The sequence below is a fragment of the Ascaphus truei genome, chromosome 19 (assembly GCF_040206685.1).
Source record: "Ascaphus truei isolate aAscTru1 chromosome 19, aAscTru1.hap1, whole genome shotgun sequence".
Classification (NCBI taxonomy): domain Eukaryota; kingdom Metazoa; phylum Chordata; class Amphibia; order Anura; family Ascaphidae; genus Ascaphus; species Ascaphus truei.
The window spans coordinates 31,042,835-31,062,331 of record NC_134501.1 but is presented as its reverse complement, the minus strand read 5'-3'; the positions used below and the strand labels follow the sequence as shown (position 1 = coordinate 31,062,331).

General features: G+C 50.1%; 1 protein-coding gene and 1 long non-coding RNA gene across 6 annotated transcripts in view; one reads left to right on the top strand and one right to left on the bottom strand.

Annotated features, from left to right (window-relative positions):
* The window catches only part of LOC142470129 (uncharacterized), a 57,615-nt gene that overhangs the window by 8,076 nt on the left and 30,042 nt on the right, over positions 1 to 19,497 (bottom strand). The window lies entirely within an intron of this gene.
* LDHD (lactate dehydrogenase D) overlaps positions 1 to 19,497 on the top strand; it is a 100,304-nt gene that overhangs the window by 55,195 nt on the left and 25,612 nt on the right. For all 4 annotated transcript variants that reach the window (XM_075577074.1, XM_075577075.1, XM_075577076.1 and 1 more), the window contains one exon: positions 14,669 to 14,868. In XM_075577074.1, the coding sequence (XP_075433189.1) occupies positions 14,669 to 14,868 (200 nt within the window). The remainder of the gene's footprint in view (positions 1 to 14,668; positions 14,869 to 19,497) is intronic.

The window sequence follows — 19,497 nt, the reverse complement described above, 5'->3', positions numbered from 1 at the left end:
TCAGACAGGATCAAATTCTTATTTCCCCATGGGGAAGAGACTGTGGCAAATTGCAAAGAGAAGGTAACTGATTGTTTCCAGGCAGTGTTGGAAAAGGAGGGAAAGTAGAGAGATGAGTCCAATAAAGGTTCACAGAGGGCAGCCTCAGTGAGCATACATTCCACACAGAAACCGATAACAATATGGTGGTCATCGTCACTTTCTTCCTCTCAGGCCTCAAGTCAAGTGGCTATAGGTAGTGGTGCTGTGGGTGGTGCTGGCGGTGGCAGTCAGAGTAGCAGAAGTCATGGCCCATCGCTATGGGAAATGCACCATCACTATGGCATGGTTCACACTTGTGCAGAAGCAGCAGACACCTCTAATACTACTAGTGCTATGGACATGGTGGAGGTGTATATGGGTGAAAGTTAATTCCGGCTTCTTGACTCTGATCCTCTTGAATGCTGGGAAACATGGCCTGCTCTTGCAAAGCTGGCAGTGGATTGGCTGAGTTGTCCTCCTGCAAGTGTGCTGTCATAGTGTTTAGTGAAGCTGGTGCAATCGTAACCGACCACCAGACTAAACTGTCCAATGGCAGCGTTGTAATGTTCACTGTTATCAGGATGAATCAACTCCCAAATATACAGCTACTGCACCCAGCATTGAAGTGTTAGGAGAGGTAGGATAGACCTGCAATGTGCTGTATTAGGAGAGGTAGGACAGGCCTGCAATGTGCTGTGTTAGAGGTAGGACAGGCCTGCAATGTTCTGTGTTAGAAGAGGTAGGACAGGCCTGCAATGTGCTGTGTTAGGAGAGGTAGGACAGGCCTGCAATGTGCTGTGTTAGAGGTAAGATAGGCCTGCAATGTGTTAGGAGAGGTAGGACAGGCCTGCAATGTGCTGTGTTAGAGGTAGGACAGGCCTGCAATGTTCTGTGTTAGGAGAGGTAGGGCAGGCCTGCAATGTGCTGTGTTAGAGGTAAGATAGGCCTGCAATGTGTTAGGAGAGGTAGGACAGGCCTGCAATGTGCTGTGTTAGGAGAGGTAGGATAGGCCTGCAATGTGTTAGGAGAGGTAGGACAGGCCTGCAATGTGCTGTGTTAGGAGAGGTAGGACAGGCCTGCTATTTATTGTGTTAGAAGAGGCCCTGCACCAAGGAGCTTACAATCTGTAAGGAAGTGTAAATGGAAATATAGCGTACAGGGGATGAGAAAGTCTGTGTTTCATATTGCAACAGAGCAGCTGTAACATCAACAAATATCAGCGAATGGCAGCAAATGTCTGACACCCTTTGGCTGTAGCCTTTGGGGCGACGCAGATAATGACCGAAGAGGTTCTGAATCAATCCAGCTGTGCTATGAAAGTCCTTTGTCCAGGGCCATAAACATTACAGAGAGTGGGGCTGACAAAACACATAGCAAACAGTCCCTGATGTTAACCCTTAGCACGCTTAGCATGCAGATGGGAGCAGCTCTTTGGGAACCCTTCCAGATGTCCGCCATTGGGACGAGGCAAAGGTACGCTGAAGCTGGCCTAAGGCATTTGGTTGCAGCCTTTTTGCAGCCACTCACCTTACCGCTGGGATATCTTGCTGGTATTAGGGATATCCCTGCTTCAGCGCAGGTGGCTCAATCAGTTCTCAGTCAAAATGATTGAGCCACCTATGCTGCAACAGGGATATTCTTACAACCTGTCCTGTTGGTGGCCCTTGAGGACTGGAGGTGCCCGCCCCCCTGTACTAGGGAATACAGAGCAGCATTACTATATTTATTTGCATACTTGCAATTCCACTTTTTTGTTAATTAAATTGGGATTTGTTAGAAATGTTTTCTTAATTTCTTTTTTTACTATACAAGTACTAGTATTACTATTATTACCATTTTTTTTATGTATATGGGGCCAAGGTATTCCACAGCACAGTAAAATGTGAGTGTAAGGACAAGTTCAAAACATAAAATACACATAACTTAAAACACAATAGGTAACCAGGTCCCTGCTCCATGAAGCTCACACTCTTGACGAGATTTCCTCCATGTAAATACATCTTCTTTTTTCCCGTAAGTAAAGCACAGAGCACTACTTTATGAACTAAGTGAAATATACACACAGATGAGCGCTTGACTATTTAAAACAAAATTGCGACTAAACTATATCTATAGTGAGGCTGAGAAGCAAATGTGCTTGCCATACCCTCTAACAGACACATGATGGCAGATCTTAAATGTAAGGCAGGAGGTATTTTTTTTTTTTTTTTTTATAACTTTGATTTTATTGGGTGAAATACATCTTACATGGTAACACCATCCATTGTCTACAGTGACATCACCGCATTTAGTACTTTCTTTTTGATATAATTATCCAAAAACTTGACTTACTGGACTTACAAGACGAACAGGGGGACAAGACACACTAACTATCTAGTAGGGAGGGAAGGGGGGGAGTGAGGGGGGGGGGTGGTAAGGCTCGAAGGGGTGTTCCACCTATCATCTTCCATTCGGGCGCCGTGCGTGTATTTTAGTGTAGACCTCTCTCTCCGAGAACATTGACCCACTCTCTCCTACTGTTACCTCTTTGGCTGCCTCTTTCACTAGGGGCCTATTCTGCCCTGGATCCCGCTCCTTCTCCGGGTTCTCTGTCTCTATGTTGTCATGGATCCCTATCATTACCGGAGAACGCATCTACCGCCTATCATTGCAGGATTGTGGTGATATCTATTCCCGGAATGTCTGTCTGTGCCAACCAGGGCTCCCAGACTTTTAGAAAATTTGAGCCGGTGTCGTTAACCAAACTCGTCAACTGTTCCATCCGGCAAACAAACCAAATTCTATTTCTAATCTTGGGGATAATTGGAATCTCCGGTTGTTTCCATACTGCTGCAATCTCGCATCTGGTGGCTGTTGCCAGATGTGTGATCAATTTATGTGTGGCGTTAGATAGCCCCTCGACTCGTCTGCCCAATAGGAACAGCCACGGGTCTAAGGGGATTTCCACTTCTAGCAGTCTCTGAAGCCAATCTTTAATCTCCTCCCAAAGCGGGTTTACCTTCGTACAAGACCACAGCATATGGAATAAGTCCGCTCTCTCTCCGCACTGCTTGGGGCAGAGCGGAGAGTAGCCTTTGACAAATTTAGATAATTTAGCAGGCGTGTAATACCACCTCATCAGGGCTTTATATGCGTTCTCCTTTAATGTGGTGCAGATGGAGCTTTTGGCCGCCATCTGCAGGATCCTATCCCAGTCTTCGTCTTCTAATGTCTCTCCCATGTCTGCTTCCCATTGTCTCATGTATGCAAGTTTGGGTTGGTCGTCCGTCTTCGGGCACACTACTTCCCTGTACATTCTAGATGTTAGTCCCCTTGTGTCCGTATCTCTTGAACAGAGCTGCTCAAAATTTGTTCTCCGGGGCCGAATTGGGGCTTCATTGTAGAAGGCCCTGATCTGGAGGTATCTAAAGAATTCAGTGTTTGGTAAATTGTTCTCCTCTTTAATGTGATCAATGTTTTTATATGTTGCCTGCCCTCCAGATCTTTTAGACGGAGATACCCTGCTTGAGTCCATTGTGAGAAAATAGAGCTATCCATACCTGGAGCAAAGTTTGGGTTCCCCCATATGGGAGTCATCAGAGAGTTCAGGGATGTGAGATGGCACTTGAACTTAACCGCGTCCCAGACCTTCAAGGAGTTGACCATGGTCTGCAGAGGAGTCCGCATAACGGCCCGACTTTTTTTGGGCAACCAAATTAGGTTCTTAATATCTATTGGTGTGCAGCATGTTTTTTCTAGTGCCACCCACCTCCGAAGGTTCGGGTCTGTGTGCCACTGCACAATCTGGCTCAGCTGGGCTGCTTTGTAGTAGGCGAGCAAGCATGGCACCCCCAACCCTCCTCTCAAGGTCGGCCTCCTCAAGATTGCTTTGTTAATTCGTGGGTTTTTCTTATTCCAGATAAACTTTGTTATTAAGGACTGAAGCGAGAGGATATCATCTTTTATCAGGGGGATCGGGAGGGCCTGGAAAAGGTACAGCACTCGTGGCAGGAGATTCATCCTTACACTATGAATACGGCCTATCCACGAGATACTGCACTCCGCCCATCTCCGGAGATCCTCACGGAGAGTCCGAAACAACCTGGGATAATTTGCTTTATATAAAGCCTTATATTCTTTTGTGATGTATACCCCTAAATATTTAATCATAGAGGGTTGCCATTTAAAATTAAAATTGAGTCCAATTAGTTTTTCTACTGGTTTGGGTAAATTTATATTGAGGGCTTCCGATTTGGCCTGATTAATTTTGAACCCAGAAATTTGTTTAAAGGTCCCCAAAATTGAGAAGACATTGGACAGGGAGGTGAGAGGTTGTGATAATGTCAGGATCACATCATCTGCGTAGAGCGCCACTTTGTGTGATTGCTCTTTTACAGCTATGCCCGTAATATCCGGGTTGTTTCTGATATGTGCCGCCAAGGGTTCTACGCATAGGGCGAACAACAAGGGGGACAACGGGCATCCCTGGCGTGTGCCACTCTTAATTTGAAATTGCTCTGATGGGAATCCCTGGTGTCTCACCCTTGCCGTTGGCCCCTCGTATAGGGCCATGATGGCCTCCAAGAGGCGTCCCTCAAAGCCAAACGCCTCAAGCGTCCCTCTCAAGTAGGGCCAATCGATTCTATCGAAGGCTTTCTCAGCGTCCAGACTTAGTACCAGTGACGGGATATTCTGTTTCTGTGCCAAATCCACCAAATCTATTATCCGTCTGGTATTGTCTGCCGCTTGCCTTCCTCCGATGAACCCCACCTGATCTGGGTGAACTAACCTGGGAAGGACAATAACCACTCTGTTAGCTAGTAATTTGGAGAAAATTTTTACATCCGTATTAATCAGCGAGATGGGCCGGTAGCTCTTACAGTCCGCCGGGTCCTTACCAGGTTTATGGATCAGGGAGATTGACGCCTGAAGCATCTGAGCTGGGAACGAGGCCCCGTGTAGTATAGAGTTAAATAGCTTCAATAGATGTGGGGCTAAAATTTTCAGGTATTTTTTATAGTATAAGTTGGAGAAGCCATCTGGGCCGGGCGCTTTGGCAGGCTTAAGTGACTTTACAACTACCGTTAACTCTTCTAAAGAGAAGTCCGTCTGTAACGCTTCTTTCTCCACCCTGCTCAAGGTCGGTAATTTGGCTTCTTTTAAGAATTCCCAGAGATTATCCCTCGTCTTTTGATTATGTATGACCTTACCCCCATCGTATAGCGTCTCGTAGTAGCTTTTGAACTCTGCCACGATCCGCTTAGGATTAGAAGTAAGCTCACCCCCTTGTGTGCGAATAGTTTGTATATGATAATTAGGAATTTTGTTTTGAAGTCGATTTGCTAATAGGGTGTCCGGCTTGTTCGCTTTCTCAAAGTACCTACGTCTGGACCAACTCATCTCCTTTTCTGCCCGGGAGGCCAGTTTTATATTCAACTGCTGTTTGGTTTCTGCCAAAGCACGCAGTGTGTCCTGATTCCTAGATACTTTGTGCGCCTTGGATAGGGTCGCTAGTTTGTCTTGTAGGACATTTATCTGTTTCTCCTGATCCCTCCGGCGCCTAGCAGCTAGGCACATGAGGGAGCCTCTGAGAGTCGCCTTGTGGGCTTCCCATAGGGTGGTGTCGGAAGAAACACTCCCCACGTTCTCAGTGAAGAAATCCTTAATCCTCTCACCAATTTCTCTCTGCAAGTTTGGGATTTTTAGTAACAGCTCGTTTAGCCTCCAGTTTGCTCCAGGTCTGTCTAGTAAGTTTAGAGTGCACCGCAGCTCGATAGGTGCGTGGTCGGACCACGAAATATCGTGGATCCCTGTGTGGGAGACCACTGGGACCAGTCTGTTTGATACTAGGAAGTAGTCCAGCCTGCTGTATCTGTTATGGGGGTGGGAGAAGAAGGTATAATCTCTACTTTGGGGATGCTGTTCGCGCCATATATCTACCAATTGGCAATCTTTCAATCCCTGCGTGATTTGCTGAATATCTAGCTTAGGGGGGAGACTAGCGGCCGTGCACCGGTCTAATTTGGGATTCAGTGTCCTGTTGAAATCGCCCGCTATGATCATGTTTCCCTTGGCTTCCTTCTGGAGTTTTCGGAAGAAACGGGAAAAGAAATCAGTTGATGTTTCACAGGGTGCGTATACTGATGCTAATGTAAGCGGTTTCCCGTGGATTGATCCCACCAGAATTAGAAATCTGCCCTCTTTAGCTGCCACCTTTTTCTCAACCGTGAAATCTATCCTATTGTGTATGGCTATCGCTACCCCTCTCTTTTTCACTTGGGCGGATGCCAAATGTACTACCCGTAAATCTTTGTCTAAAAATTTTGGGTAGCTGTCCCTAGAAAAGTGTGTCTCTTGGAGAAAGAGGAGGTCGGCTTTGAGTCGTTTGTAATCCCTGAGAGCTAGCTTGCGCTTCGCCGGACCGTTAAACCCCTTAACGTTGTGAGAGATACACCGGACCTCGTTATTCATAGTACTTTATTTGTGACCTGATTCCGTCGGTGTCTTCCTGAGCCATTCTGAGTCCTCTGGATGGCGTGGGGATCCCGATCCCTGTCTCTTTTATTCCGTCGCCGCCTTTCTTCTGCGCCCTGCTAGGGGAGTAGGGTATGTGGTGGGGGAAAGTGGTACAGAGGGAAAACACATCAGGGGGGACAACGAGAAGACAACAACACAAATACATGTAAACAAACAGAACTATGGTATCGGCTCTAGGACTTCCCTGTCCCACAGCCCATCCCATTGCCTTTAATAAACACACAAACAGTACCCTGGAGGTCCCAGAGGGCCCCAGGGTAAATGCCCGAAAGTAAATCCTTCCATCTGGACCCTCCTCCCTCCCTGTCCAGCACCATAGTCCCTCCTGCGGACCATGGGATTCCAGGATTTTAACAGGGGCGCGGGCTGGGCCCAACTCCCTGTCGTGGAAGCACATGCCTGCGGGCAGGGTTGGTGACAGACTCCCGACCACCCGCCGGCTACTGCTAAACATCCTCGTGCAGCCACCTCCTCCCCCAACTGGGTCTGACTTCAGGCGACCCTTAAACCCCTTAACCTACATGTCTAGTTGTGTCTATTAGTATCCAAGCCTAACTGCCGTGTTCTGGCCTGTTTGTAAAGTCTAACTGGGGACGCACGGAGCCGAACCCCCCCCTGCACCCCTGGACCTCCTTCTATTCTGCTTGTGGCCCCCCCTGCTTCCTCCACTGGCCTGTCCTCTCCCTTGCTGACATCTGCCTAGGTGGCCGCTAGATTCCCTCTTCCTGCCTTGTGTACTAGGCCTCCATCTCCTTCAACCCTCCTCCCCCCTGCCTCCTGGGTATCTCGCACTCTTGTCGCGCCCTTCCCACTCTGTTCTGGGGCTGCTCCGGCGTGACAGCCTTCACCGCCCGGCACTCCTTCACGCTGATTAGCTGTCTCCCCTCCGTGTCCACTGGGCGGCCGTACCCCTCCCCGGCAGTGGAGCTCGCGTGCCTCCGCCGGGGGGAGCCGGGATCCGGCTCGTGACGCACTTCCGGTGGGACAGCCCCTCCGCCGGAACCCTGCGGCTCCGCCGGAACCTGTCGGGCGACGCAGCAGTGGGTCGGCAGATGGGGGCCAGACGAGGGCGGAGACGGTCGCAGCCGGGGTCGGGCGCACTCTGCCTACCAGACTGCCTCGCCAAAACAGCCGCCGCCATGATGCTTGCCGCGCTGAGAGCCGGGAGCCGACTCGTGTGCACTTCCGGTGGGACAGCCTCTCCGCCGGGTATCCGCGGCGCCGCCGGAACCTGTCAAGTGACGCAGCAGTGAGTTTGCAGATGGGGGCCGGAGGAGGGCGGAGACAGTCGCAGCCGGAGGCGGGCGCACTCTGATCACCAGTCTGTCCCGCCAAAACAGCCGCCGCCATGATACTTGCCGCGCTTTCTCCCCTTCTTTGCCAGGTAAGACTAGTAACGCCATTTTGGGGGGTTTTCTTCACCATTGCAGGGTTTGGTGCAGGTGGGCGTATTCACTCCCTCTGGTCTCCTTGGGCACCTTCTGAGGTCGAGGTGGGCCTTAGAACAGCATTCATCAGTGGGGGTACAAGTAGCAACTTAACATGGAACTTATATAACTTGAACTGTGATTTTCGGCGTCTTGTATGATGTTACTAAGCGTCTGTGTCCGCTCTGTCTTTGCGCCGCTCCGCTGTTTTGGGCACTTTTTCCCATTCAGCCGGGGGCGGGGGACGCGCCTCCGGGGTCCCCGGGCCTGTGGTTGCAGCTGTTATGCCCAGCTTTTTGAGGAATGCGGCCCCCTCTGAGTGGTGTTTAATGGTGTGGGAGCGGCCGTTTCTTATCACCACCAGGGCGAAAGGGAAAGCCCAACGATAGCAGACGTCTGCGTCTCGTAGGGCTCTTGTGATGGGGAATGGCGTCCTCCGCCTCGCCAGGGTAAGAGGGGAGAGATCCTGGAAAATCGCCATGGTGATTCCCTCATAGGTTACCTCCGGCATAGCCCGTGTAATCTTACAGATCTCCTCCTTTGTTCTGTAATGGTGCAGGCGGAGGATCACGTCCCGGGGAGGGTTGTTGGGCACTGGGCGCGAACGCAGGGCGCGATGGCAGCGATCCATTGTTAGCTCAGCCTCCGTTTTGCCTGGCAATATGCTGCTCATCCACCTATTGAGCAGGGCCTCGGGATCTAGGATCTCCTCGGGTATCCCCCGTATGCGCAGGTTATTGCGCCTGTCGCGATTCTCGCTGTCCTCTTGCCTGTCCTCGAGCTCCGCTACTCTGCGCTCCAGGTCCCCCATCCGTGTATTTGTTTCCCGATGGCACCGGGAGCTTTCCTCCATTTTTTCTTCAAGCTCGTTCGTGCGGGTGCCGATCTGTAGTATATCTTTGCGGAGATTCTCCACTTCCCCCCTGAAGAACGACTTTAAATCTGATAGCAACCGAGCAATTTCTTTCTTTATTATCCCTGTCTGTTCTGTCCCCTCCATCTCTGGTGCCGAGTCTGAGTCTGTGCCTGCAGGGATCTCTTCTGGCCTTGCTTTGCTTCCCCCTGTGAAGTATGATCGCACGTCTGTTTTTCGTTTATTTTTCTGCCTTGTTGTGGCCATAATTCCTCAAAAGTGATATGTGACTGTTCCGCAGAGGTTCACACTCGTGGTGCTATTCTTGAAACTAGGGTAACTGCGCCGAGAATGTCTTTTATTAGCTAATTTGTGCCGGTGGGTATTGGAGCTGCTGCACTACACTTCCATCCACATACCCGCAGCCACGCCCCCCGGCAGGAGGTATTTTTTGTAAGTCCAAGCAGGAATTACTTGGACATCCAGCTGTGATATGGGTGAATGAGCTGGAGCTATTTTTATGACCAAGCCTCAAAGGGCTCTCAATGGGCTATAGTTATTTTTTATGACGGAGCCTCAAAAGGCTCTCACAGATTTAGAGTCCCCCTGTCTAAAAGAGTGTCAGTTATGAAAAGACCCAGAGACACATAATGTATACAATACTGGCATACTGATGCACAGCAGATGTCAGGCTAGTGACATTTATTGGTCAAAAATCAGACGGAGTGGCACCAAGTTATGGGTGTAGCCCAGGTATGCTAAGTGGCATGGGCGTCAACCTGACCCATGCGCCCTGCCCACCAGACAGCCCTTTTGACTGGTCTTATGAACTGTGGGTAACTTGGCTATTCGTGGTTTTTTTTGTTCCCACAAGGGGATTGGATCCACATGTTAAAGATAGCTTTGGGCAGTCTATAACTGTGGCTCCCCAGGTATCCCCAGTGTGATTCCTGAATTTTGATCCATGATGTAAAGATGCCAGACTTTGTTCCAGCACAGCAGCAACCAGTCCAGGAGTGAAGGGGTTAATAACAACATAACCACAGGACTTTTAAAACCAAGGTTGCATTTCTGGCGCTTGCAAGCAAAGGACAATTTCTTTAATTCCCTTATTCCAGTAAGTGTTGTTTTCAAGTGTATTCTGCAGATGTCGTGTGTTTGTCTATTAAGGAAATAAATCACAATTTATTTTGCAACTTGTTCTGTTCAATCAAGTACCCAGAAATATAAATGTGTTGATAAAAGTTGGTGTCATCGTGACAGGCTTTACGCCCGCAGTCTCATGCCCTCCAAGCTGGGATCAGACCGTACCGCATCCCTAAACTGGGCACCTAACTCTGGCCACCCCCCGGTCACATCTGAGTCACGGGGACAGGGAACAAGTACAGGGAACATTAAGTCAGTGTCAGAAAGCGACTGAGTCTGGCTTACCTGTCTGGTCTCTGTAGAGACTATTGGAACTGTAGGTCCCAAATGCAGGGGCTGGTTCTGCTGCGATCCTTGCTGACTGGCTTCTGGTGATCGCTGCAACAGGCGCCAGCTCAGTGGTAAAAACACAGGTAACGTGTCCTAGGTTGTTACCCAGCAAGACCTCGGCATCTAACCCAGGCAAAACCCCGACCTCCCTCATGCCACGTCTGGCACCCCAGTCCAAAAAGACCCGGGCAATCTGGAGTGACCGCGGTCCTCTCTCTGGCATGGTCACTTGCATCCCGGTGCCCGGGAGCAAATCCTCTGGTCGCACCATATCAGGGCGAACCAGAGTCACGGTGGCACCGGAGTCTAGCAAGCCGTCCGCCTGCCGTTCTCCGATGGTCACCTTCCGCAGATGCTTCTGCCGGACATCGTTGGGCTGCATCCCGACTGGAGCAACCTGATGTCCCCCGCTCTCCGCTGCTGGTCCTGACTTGGCAAGTGCAATCTCTCCGCTGGGCATCCCTCTGTGGGCTGGTTCCACGGCTATACTTGGCTCCTCTGTGTGTGCCAGTCGCACACGGGCGACCGGCCTCGCAGCTGGTGAGCGTTGCCCCTGATGGGGTCCCTTGGACCGGTCCCGGTCAGGACAATCTGGCCTGAGATGTCCAACTTTATTGCAGGAATAACACCGCCTCTCATGCTTGAACTCTGCAGCCTTGGGTGCGCTGTTTGCTGCCGCAGGCTGGTGTGTCCACGGAGGGGTAGTCTTAGTGCCCTGGGCCGCACGGCTCGCTCCTTTGGGTGCTACAGGGTCCTTCATTGCAACTCGGCTGGCCACATACTCATCTGCCATTTTCGCTGCATCCTCATAGGTCTGAGGTTTATGGTCATAGACCCACCCCCTCACATCTGTGGGAAGCTGCTGCAGCACACCCCCATTGAGAAAGATCCCTCTGGTGGATCGAAACATTGGATTTTTGTGTCTTACCTTTTGGAATACAAGTTTCTTTGCTCTACATCTGAGTGCTGTCGTCTCTTTTACCACCTGCCTTGGTGGTAAAGTATGTATTATATATATATATATATATATATATATATATATACAGTGCTCGACAAACCCAGTCGCCCACTCGCCAGGCGCGAACGGAAATTGGCCGGTGGCCAGCTACTTTTTTCCCCTGGTCTGCGCAAATTTTTTTAAAATAAAAATAAATAAATAACAAAAAAAAATATCCTCCTGGCTGATTGGCCAATTGGTCGTGACGCGGAATGTAGCCCTTCTCTGCAGGGGTAAGTAATGGCTGCTCCTCCCGCGTGCGGTCCCTGTCTCCTGCCCGCGCTTCCCCCCTCATCCCCTCCAGTCTCCGCTCCTGTCGGGCAGGAGATGACAGCAGGGGATTTCTCCCCCCATTCCCCCCCCCCCCGTCCCGCTTGCCCTCCGGTTCCGCTCCTGTCCCTGTGTCTGCTCGCGCGGGGCAGGAGATGACAGCGGGCGATGTTCCCCCCTCCCGTCCCGGTTGCCCTACGGTCCCGCTTTCCTCCAGTGCCCGTGGCTGTTCCCGATGCCAGCAGGGGTGTTCCCCTCGGTCCCTGTGGCTGTCTCCGCTTCCCCCCCCCCCCACACAAATTTAAAAATAAATAAATAAATAACAAAAAAAAATATCCTCCTGGCTGATTGGCCAATTGGTCTTGACGCGGAATGGAGCCCTTCTCTGCAGGGGTAAGTAATGGCTGCTCCTCGCGCGCGCGGTCCCTGTCTCCTGCTCGCGCTTCCCCCCTCATCCGCTCCTGTCCCCGTGGCTGCTCGCGCGGGGCAGGAGATGACAGCGGGGGTTTTCCCCGCCCTCCCCCGTCCCGCGCGCCCTACGGTTCCGCTCCTGTCCCCGTGGCTGCTCGCCCGGGGCAGGAGATGACAGCGGGGAATGTTCCCCCCCCGAACCCGCTTCCCCTCTGGTCTCCGCTCCTGTCCCCGTGGCTGCTCGTGCGGGGCAGGAGATGACAGCAGGGGATTTTCCCCTCCTGTCGCGCTTGCCCTCCGGTTCCGCTCCTGTGGCTGCACGCGCGGGACAGGGGTGTTCCCCTCGGTCCCCGTGGCTGTCTCCGCTTCTCCCCCCCCCCCACAGAGAATGTGTGTGTGTATGAAAGAGTGTGTGTATGAGAGAGTGGTGTGTGTGTATGAGAGAGAGTGGTGTGTGTGTGTGTGAGAGAGAGAACGTGTAGGACACCAGAGGTATCCCCCCACCCCACCCAATCAGTCACCCCCCCCACCCCACCCAGTCAGTCATACCCCCCCACCCAGTCAGTCATACCCCCCCCCACCCAGTCAGTCATACCCCCCCACCCAGTCAGTCATATCCCCCCCCACCCAGTCAGTCACCCCCCCCCCCACCCAGTCAGTCAAAAGTCAGTCATCCCACCCCCTGCCCCCTGCCCAGTCACCCCACCCAGTCAGACAGTCAGTAATCCCCACCCAGTCAGACAGTCAGTAATCCCCACCCAGTCAGACACCCCGTCACCCCACCCCATCACCCCACCCAGTCGACCCATCACCCCACCCAGTCACCCCATCACCCCACCCAGTCACCCCATCCCCCCACCCAGTCACCCCATCCCCCCACCCAGTCACCCTCTCTCCGTCTCTCACCCTCTCTCCGTCTCTCACCCTCTCTCCGTCTCTCACCCTCTCTCACCCTCTCTCCGTCTCTCTCTCCCTCTCTCTCGCCCTCCCTCTCTCTCACCCTCTCTCCGTCTCTCTCTCACCCTCTCTCCGTCTCTCTCTCACCCTCTCTCCGTCTCTCTCTCACCCTCTCTCCGTCTCTCTCTCACTCTCTCTCCGTCTCTCTCTCACCCTCTCTCTCACCCTCCTCTCCGTCTCTCTCACCTTCTCACCCTCTCTCCCGTCTCTCTCACCCTCTCTCTCCTTCTCTCTCACCCTCTCTCTCCTTCTCTCTCACCCTCTCTCTGTCTCACCCTCTCTCTGTCTCACCCTCTCTCTGTCTCACCCTCTCTCTGTCTCACAATCTGGATCTGGATATTTTATTTACCCTGTATATCTTAACTGCCCTATACTACACCGAAATAACCTATGCTGCTTTCTTCCAGATCTGACTCAAGCTTCACACAGAAGACATCGGTATCCCCCGTAACCCAGAAGACAGGTAGGGAACACATCCCCTCCAATGTATAACATTGCGGGAATGAGGTACCTGGACATTGAGGGTCTGCGGATCAGGTAAGATCCCAGGTGTGATTGCTGCTTTAAATATTGTGAAGCGGTGCAGCCAGGCACTAGTTAAGGGGTGCAGGAAACTAGTCATTCACATCTGGCTTTTTTTTCTAGATTCGACATTTATACACACACACACACACACACACACACACACACACACACACACACACACACACACACACACACACACACACACACACACACACACACACACACACACACACACACACACACCAAGGACTAATTGTAGTATAATGTAATACAATAAATAAATTTATGTCAAAAACGAATGTTCTTACTAGGAATTTATTCAATTTATTTCATTTATGTTTTTTTTTTAAATGCGGGGCTGGGGGCGGGATTAGCGGTGGGTTTGGGGGCGGGACTAGAGGCGGGGTTGGGGCGGGACTAGGTGGCGAGTTGATTTTTTTGTTCGGCGAGTAGATTTTTCTGTGATTTGTCAAGCACTGTATATATATATATATATATATATATATATATATATATATATATATATATATATAGTGACAGAGTCATAGACTCTGTATACATTAGTAGGAGGTGGCAGTATGCCTGCTTTCCAGTATACAAGGAGTTAACCCAGCTGATTAAGCAGTCCACAGATGATCCTAATTCGTAAGCTCACCTGCTTTTAAAAAGAGGAAGAGCAAATTCCTCTGGGGCAGCAGTCTCGCTAGGACAGAGGACAGAGGAGAGCTGACAGACAGACACAGACTCCACAGACTTATGCTGTCCCAATGGAATAAAGCTCCCAGGTAAGGAGCCAAGTGCTATTACCAAATATTGTTGGTCTGGTCTAGCTTAGCTAAGCAGCCGGGTAGATAGTCTTAACCAAGTTTAGTTAGCTTCCCTAACGGGGATAGGCTTTTGTTTGTTTTGTTTTACTTAAAGGGACAGCGCACCCATTGTTTTTGTTCTATTTTTGGACAAATCCACCAGCATATTATTTCTCCAGAAGAATTGTGTTGTCTCCTCACTAACCACGGTCATCCTGCCAATATATATATATTATTATATTATATTATTATTATTATATATTATTATATTATAAATATAAATACACACACAGTTTTCAGTTGCTGCTGTAGCTGAGGGTATTTCCAACATTGCCTTTTACTTTGCACTGGTATTTATATATCGAATCATGTTGTTTTCTCTGTCTTTTAAATTCATGTTCTTCTGCAGGAAGACCGCTGCTGGTTACAACCTGACAAGCCTATTTGTAGGCTCAGAAGGGACACTTGGCATCATAACCAAAGCAACCCTGGGTCTACACGGCATTCCTGAGGCGGTGGTATCTGCTGTCTGTGCTTTCCCCAGTGTTCAGGCTGCAGTGGATAGTACGGTACAGATCTTGCAGTGTGGTGTTCCCATTGCTAGAATTGGTAAGTCTAATCTGTATCCTGACTTCTTAACATTCTGGGATTTGTACTCCTGTCCTTACTATTTAGAACAAAAAATCCCTTAAAGCAATAATACCCCCAATTTATTTATTTTTAATATTACCAAAGCCGAGGGAAGTGGGATTCCTTGAGCCGATCCATGGTCCCTACACCTCTGTAATTGTTTCTGTGATATATCATTTCAGCTTTTCATGCTGGTCTGTGACACAAATAAACTAAAAATATGGTCATGATGTCACCAATAGAAAACAGTGTTGTCATATCTACATAATATTGTGACTTTCCATTGGCCGACAGAGCACAGCTGACTTCCATGACAATTTTATGTCCACCATACAGGCAGTCTAGTGGTAAAACTACAAATATCTTGGGAACCCCACAACAACAAACAATACGATGAGCAGTATGAGCAGTGTGAGATTGCTGATTTAACAAGACTGGATCAAACTGCATTACAGTACATTAAGATTTAGATGACACAGAGTAAAATCCCACACATCCCAACTTTATTGATGCAACTGGTAACAATTTTTTTACAAGCGCTTGCTTTCAATATCTTACCTTCAAGCCAAAAACATTCCCCATCCTGCCCTTGCTGACAATGTTTGTATGTAACAGGTCTATCCGTTACGTTGGAGTCAATTAGACAGCGTCTGGGGGAATAAACTTTTCTCGGTATCCTCTTATTTAGTTTCACCTTTTTTACTAGGCCTCCCTGTCACGGAAGACCAGAACATCGAGATCAAATGGCCAGAGCCAGCAAGCATAACACACATCACAGATCAGAGCAATACTTGCTAAAACAGAGGCATACAGGGGGAATCCTAGCTGCCTAGGTGCTGAGCGCCACATTAAAAGCTAACCCAAGGTTAATGTCCAGTCTCCGTTGGGGTAGGGACCATCCAGACCTCTCTGGTGCACTTAACCTAAAATTCCCTGCTCACAAGTCCTGTTCTCTGCTTCTCAGGCATCTCACAGTCCTGTAGCACAAAAGTACTTTTGAATCTCCCGCTCAGTTGGGCTCCCAACCTTGTCTTCGGGTGTCTCCATCACAGCCTCAGAGCACATCGCTTAGTTCACCTCCACATCAGGATCAGAATGAGCTCTGGAACGCTGATCGGATTCCCCTTACATAGATGCCCACTGCCATAGAAAATGATGGTAGACGGGCCGGCAACCAATCACAGCACGGATGCTGCACAGGAACCAATCAGGACGCTGTGACAGAGTGAATGTGAGGATTCGCCATCCTGGCGGTTGCAGACCGTCTCCTCACTCCAACAAGCCTTCCGTGACGGACACTCAGGATGCGCGGTCTCGTGGTCCCAGTACGCGCGCGGACCTTTTGCGACCTGATCTCCCACCCGCAGATTCAGCCCCGCCTCCCGCTCTGACGCACGACGCGTATGTTCGGCCAGCCTCCCTGCTGATGCCCGGTCCAAGCTCCGCCCCTGCTCTGGTGATAGACAGGGCCGGCGTGGGAATGACGCGCTCTCGACTCCGCCCCCTGACCTCCGTGACACACGCAGGTCGGCGTGCGATTGATACCGCCCCCTCTTGTCCCAAGGTCTCGCAGAACCGGCGTGGGAGTGACAGGCGCTTCAAGCTCTGCCCCCGGCAGTTCCGACCCCATCCCCGATTAGTCTGCATCATAGGGCACACCTGTGTGCACCAGCAGCCTATAGGTGCGTACTTCCTGGTTCCGCCCTGGCTGGCTATTGGAGGCCCTGCATGTATATACCTTCTGTCTACTTTCAGTCTTTGCTGAGCATAGTCTAGTGTGACGCCATGCCTTGCTGCATCCTAGCTCCAGACCTTGCCTTGCCTTGCTGATTAACCTCTTGTTGCCTAACCCTGCTTGTCTCCTGGATTCCGCACTTCTCCTCTCCTGATCCAACTTTGAACGACCATTCTCCAGTCTCCAGTCCTGACCATGGCTAAGTACTCCAACGATCCGCAACTCTCCGTTCCTGAACCTGGCAAGTACTTTGACTATTCTCCTATCTGTAATACTGACCTGGATTGAATGACTACTCTACATCCTAGGCGCTCCCGTGTGGGTGTGGGTCGGCGTTAACCAATTCCCTACCTCAGCACCGCGGTCGCTCTTTGTTTGTGGTGAGCTACACGTTAGTGTGAATAAACATCACCAGCACTGTCATGGGAAAGGGGGTTTGGCCCGGTGTTAAAGGGGTTACACACCATTTGGCCACCCCTGCTCTCACCTGAGAAGCGAGGGGTTAACTGGAATGATGTCCAGTACTGTAGTTATGCCCCTGCTTCAGCACCAATGGTGTATCCCCCGGTGAATATGTATTGTTCCCATTCCAGTGTCTACACCAACACATACACTGGGATCGATGCGGGAGGGAAAGGGTTAATAGTTAAGGAGTGATTATAGCCCTTTGTTCCATTTTCCCGCCTTTGCAGGCTCCATTTTGCAGCTCCCCATAGGTCGCCGTTGCAGCTCCATACGATCCTATGGGGAAACTGGCGATTTGGGCCCATTTTCATCAGAAGACCTGCAGGTGGCGCCCGAGAGGAGGAGCGGCAGTTCCCCATTGTAAGTCAATGAAGCCATTCATTTAAATGGGGATTCCTCGATGCCGACCTCCAGGAACGGGTTGGCAGCCATCCAAACCGCAGACTAACAGAAGCGGATACATTGTCTAAAAAAGAGCATTGATCACATTAGGTCAAGTTCAATCACAATTGGCGTGGGAAACTTAGGTTCTAGGGCACCCAGGAATAAAATTCTTTTTGCCCCTAGACACTAGGAACCCCCACACTCGACCACCACCGGGTCCGAGAATGAAGAACCCCCGTAAAGGGTCGCGCTCGCCACGAGGGTCGCGCCATTGACTCTAATGGGAGCGGAGGTCCCATTGAATCCTACGGTGCCGCCGGCCCATGCATTTCCTATGGAGGCGCCGGCCATATTGATTCTAATGGAGGAAAGCCGCGTGGCTTTGAAACAGCTAAGTCCGAAAGTGTGAAAAGTGTAAGCCTACAGCTCCGGTTCTGTGAGTACCAGAGGGCTGGGATTTTGGTCGCAGGTAGTCACTGTTCCGGCATGACTGCATGGCCATTTCCAGCCCTCTCTGATCAACCAGACGGAGTATGGGCAAATGAGGAAATTGTAATTTCCCCATTGACTTCAATGGCGGAGTTGCTCCATTGAAAGCGTATAGCGGTGGAGCCCATTGATTTCAATGGGAGAATGAAACACAGAGAATTGTTTTTAGCTTATAGCGGAGAATCCTGCATTAAAGTTAATAGGGGATTTTAACTTGTTTTTTGTATCTCCGGTTCTGGGGGTCGTGGAAGGCTGATATTTGGCCACTATGGCAAAAGTCCTCCAGCATGAGGACCTGGCAAATTTCAGCCCGCTCAGACCCACAGAGCAGATTATTTTAATATGTGTAGATATTAAAGAATGTATTGTATTTATGGTCCAGGGTAAAAGCCCGGGAAGGCTAGGGCCCATAAGGTATGTTAATACTCAGGGGGAGACAAATGGTCTACAATAAACCCCCTGATCAAAGGCTCCCCCACCCTGCTTGTGTATGCTAGCACAAAGGAAAGCAGGACGTGGGTACTTTATGATAAGTGTTGTGTTTCACACCTTGGGACAAAGGTTTTCCTGTCCCAAGCAGACTTTCAGACGCCGGTCTTGTGGGAGGGGGGCTAGGGAAATAAGCCCCTGATTAGAATAATATCCACCCAGTGGGCAGGTATTACGTGTCCTCTCAAGTTAGGTGGCAAGGAGGGATTGGGTGCAGATAATTGTCCTCCAATGACTTGCACTCAATGCCAGGGTAAAGGAGTGAAACTCCATATAAACGATGCCCAGTGTTTTCGTGTCTTTCGTGATGTCTTCATCTAAACTTGTATTGCTGAATGAATTGCCAATCCTGTACCTGATTGCTTCATTGTCCAAACCACTGAAGTAAGTGTCCATATTTTGTCTGTTATTTGTATTATCTTGTGTGTTCTCCTTCTTTAAGAAATAAACTATAGTCGTTTCAATTCAACCCAGATATTTTGGTGTGTATTATAACCTATCACTAGCTACTGTGACAAGCACTATACCTGGCAGACCTATGTTTAGGTCTGCAGTCCAGCAGTGACCGGGTTAACATTCAGCTGGGAAGGTCTTGTCAATTATTTTGGTCCCAGCTGCCTCATCAAGGAGCTTTAAAAACCCCAGGCTGCACACACATGCAGCCTGTCTGCTCCAGTGAGAGATACTGAAATGCTGAGGGAGAATTACTGCTATAATGTCTGTCTTCACTATACTGTTTTGCTATACTGTTACCCTGGACTTTGAACAGCCCTTGTTGGGAAAGGGCAAAGCCCTGCTCAGGACTTATTTTCTGTTTGTTGCTGATGCTGAAGAGAAGCTGTTTTATTTTTGTGTGCCATATTTTTGGGGCACAATAAATAAGCCTTTTCAAGAAACCCATGTGTGGTTGCATGTACCCTGCAACAGACGCATTGGTCAATCACGGCTTGGAGAGAAATACGAATGAGCCAATGGGAGCAGCGCATTACAGCGGGAGCACGGCAACGGCTTCCCAGGCCGGCAGGATATCCCCCGCTGTGCTTAGC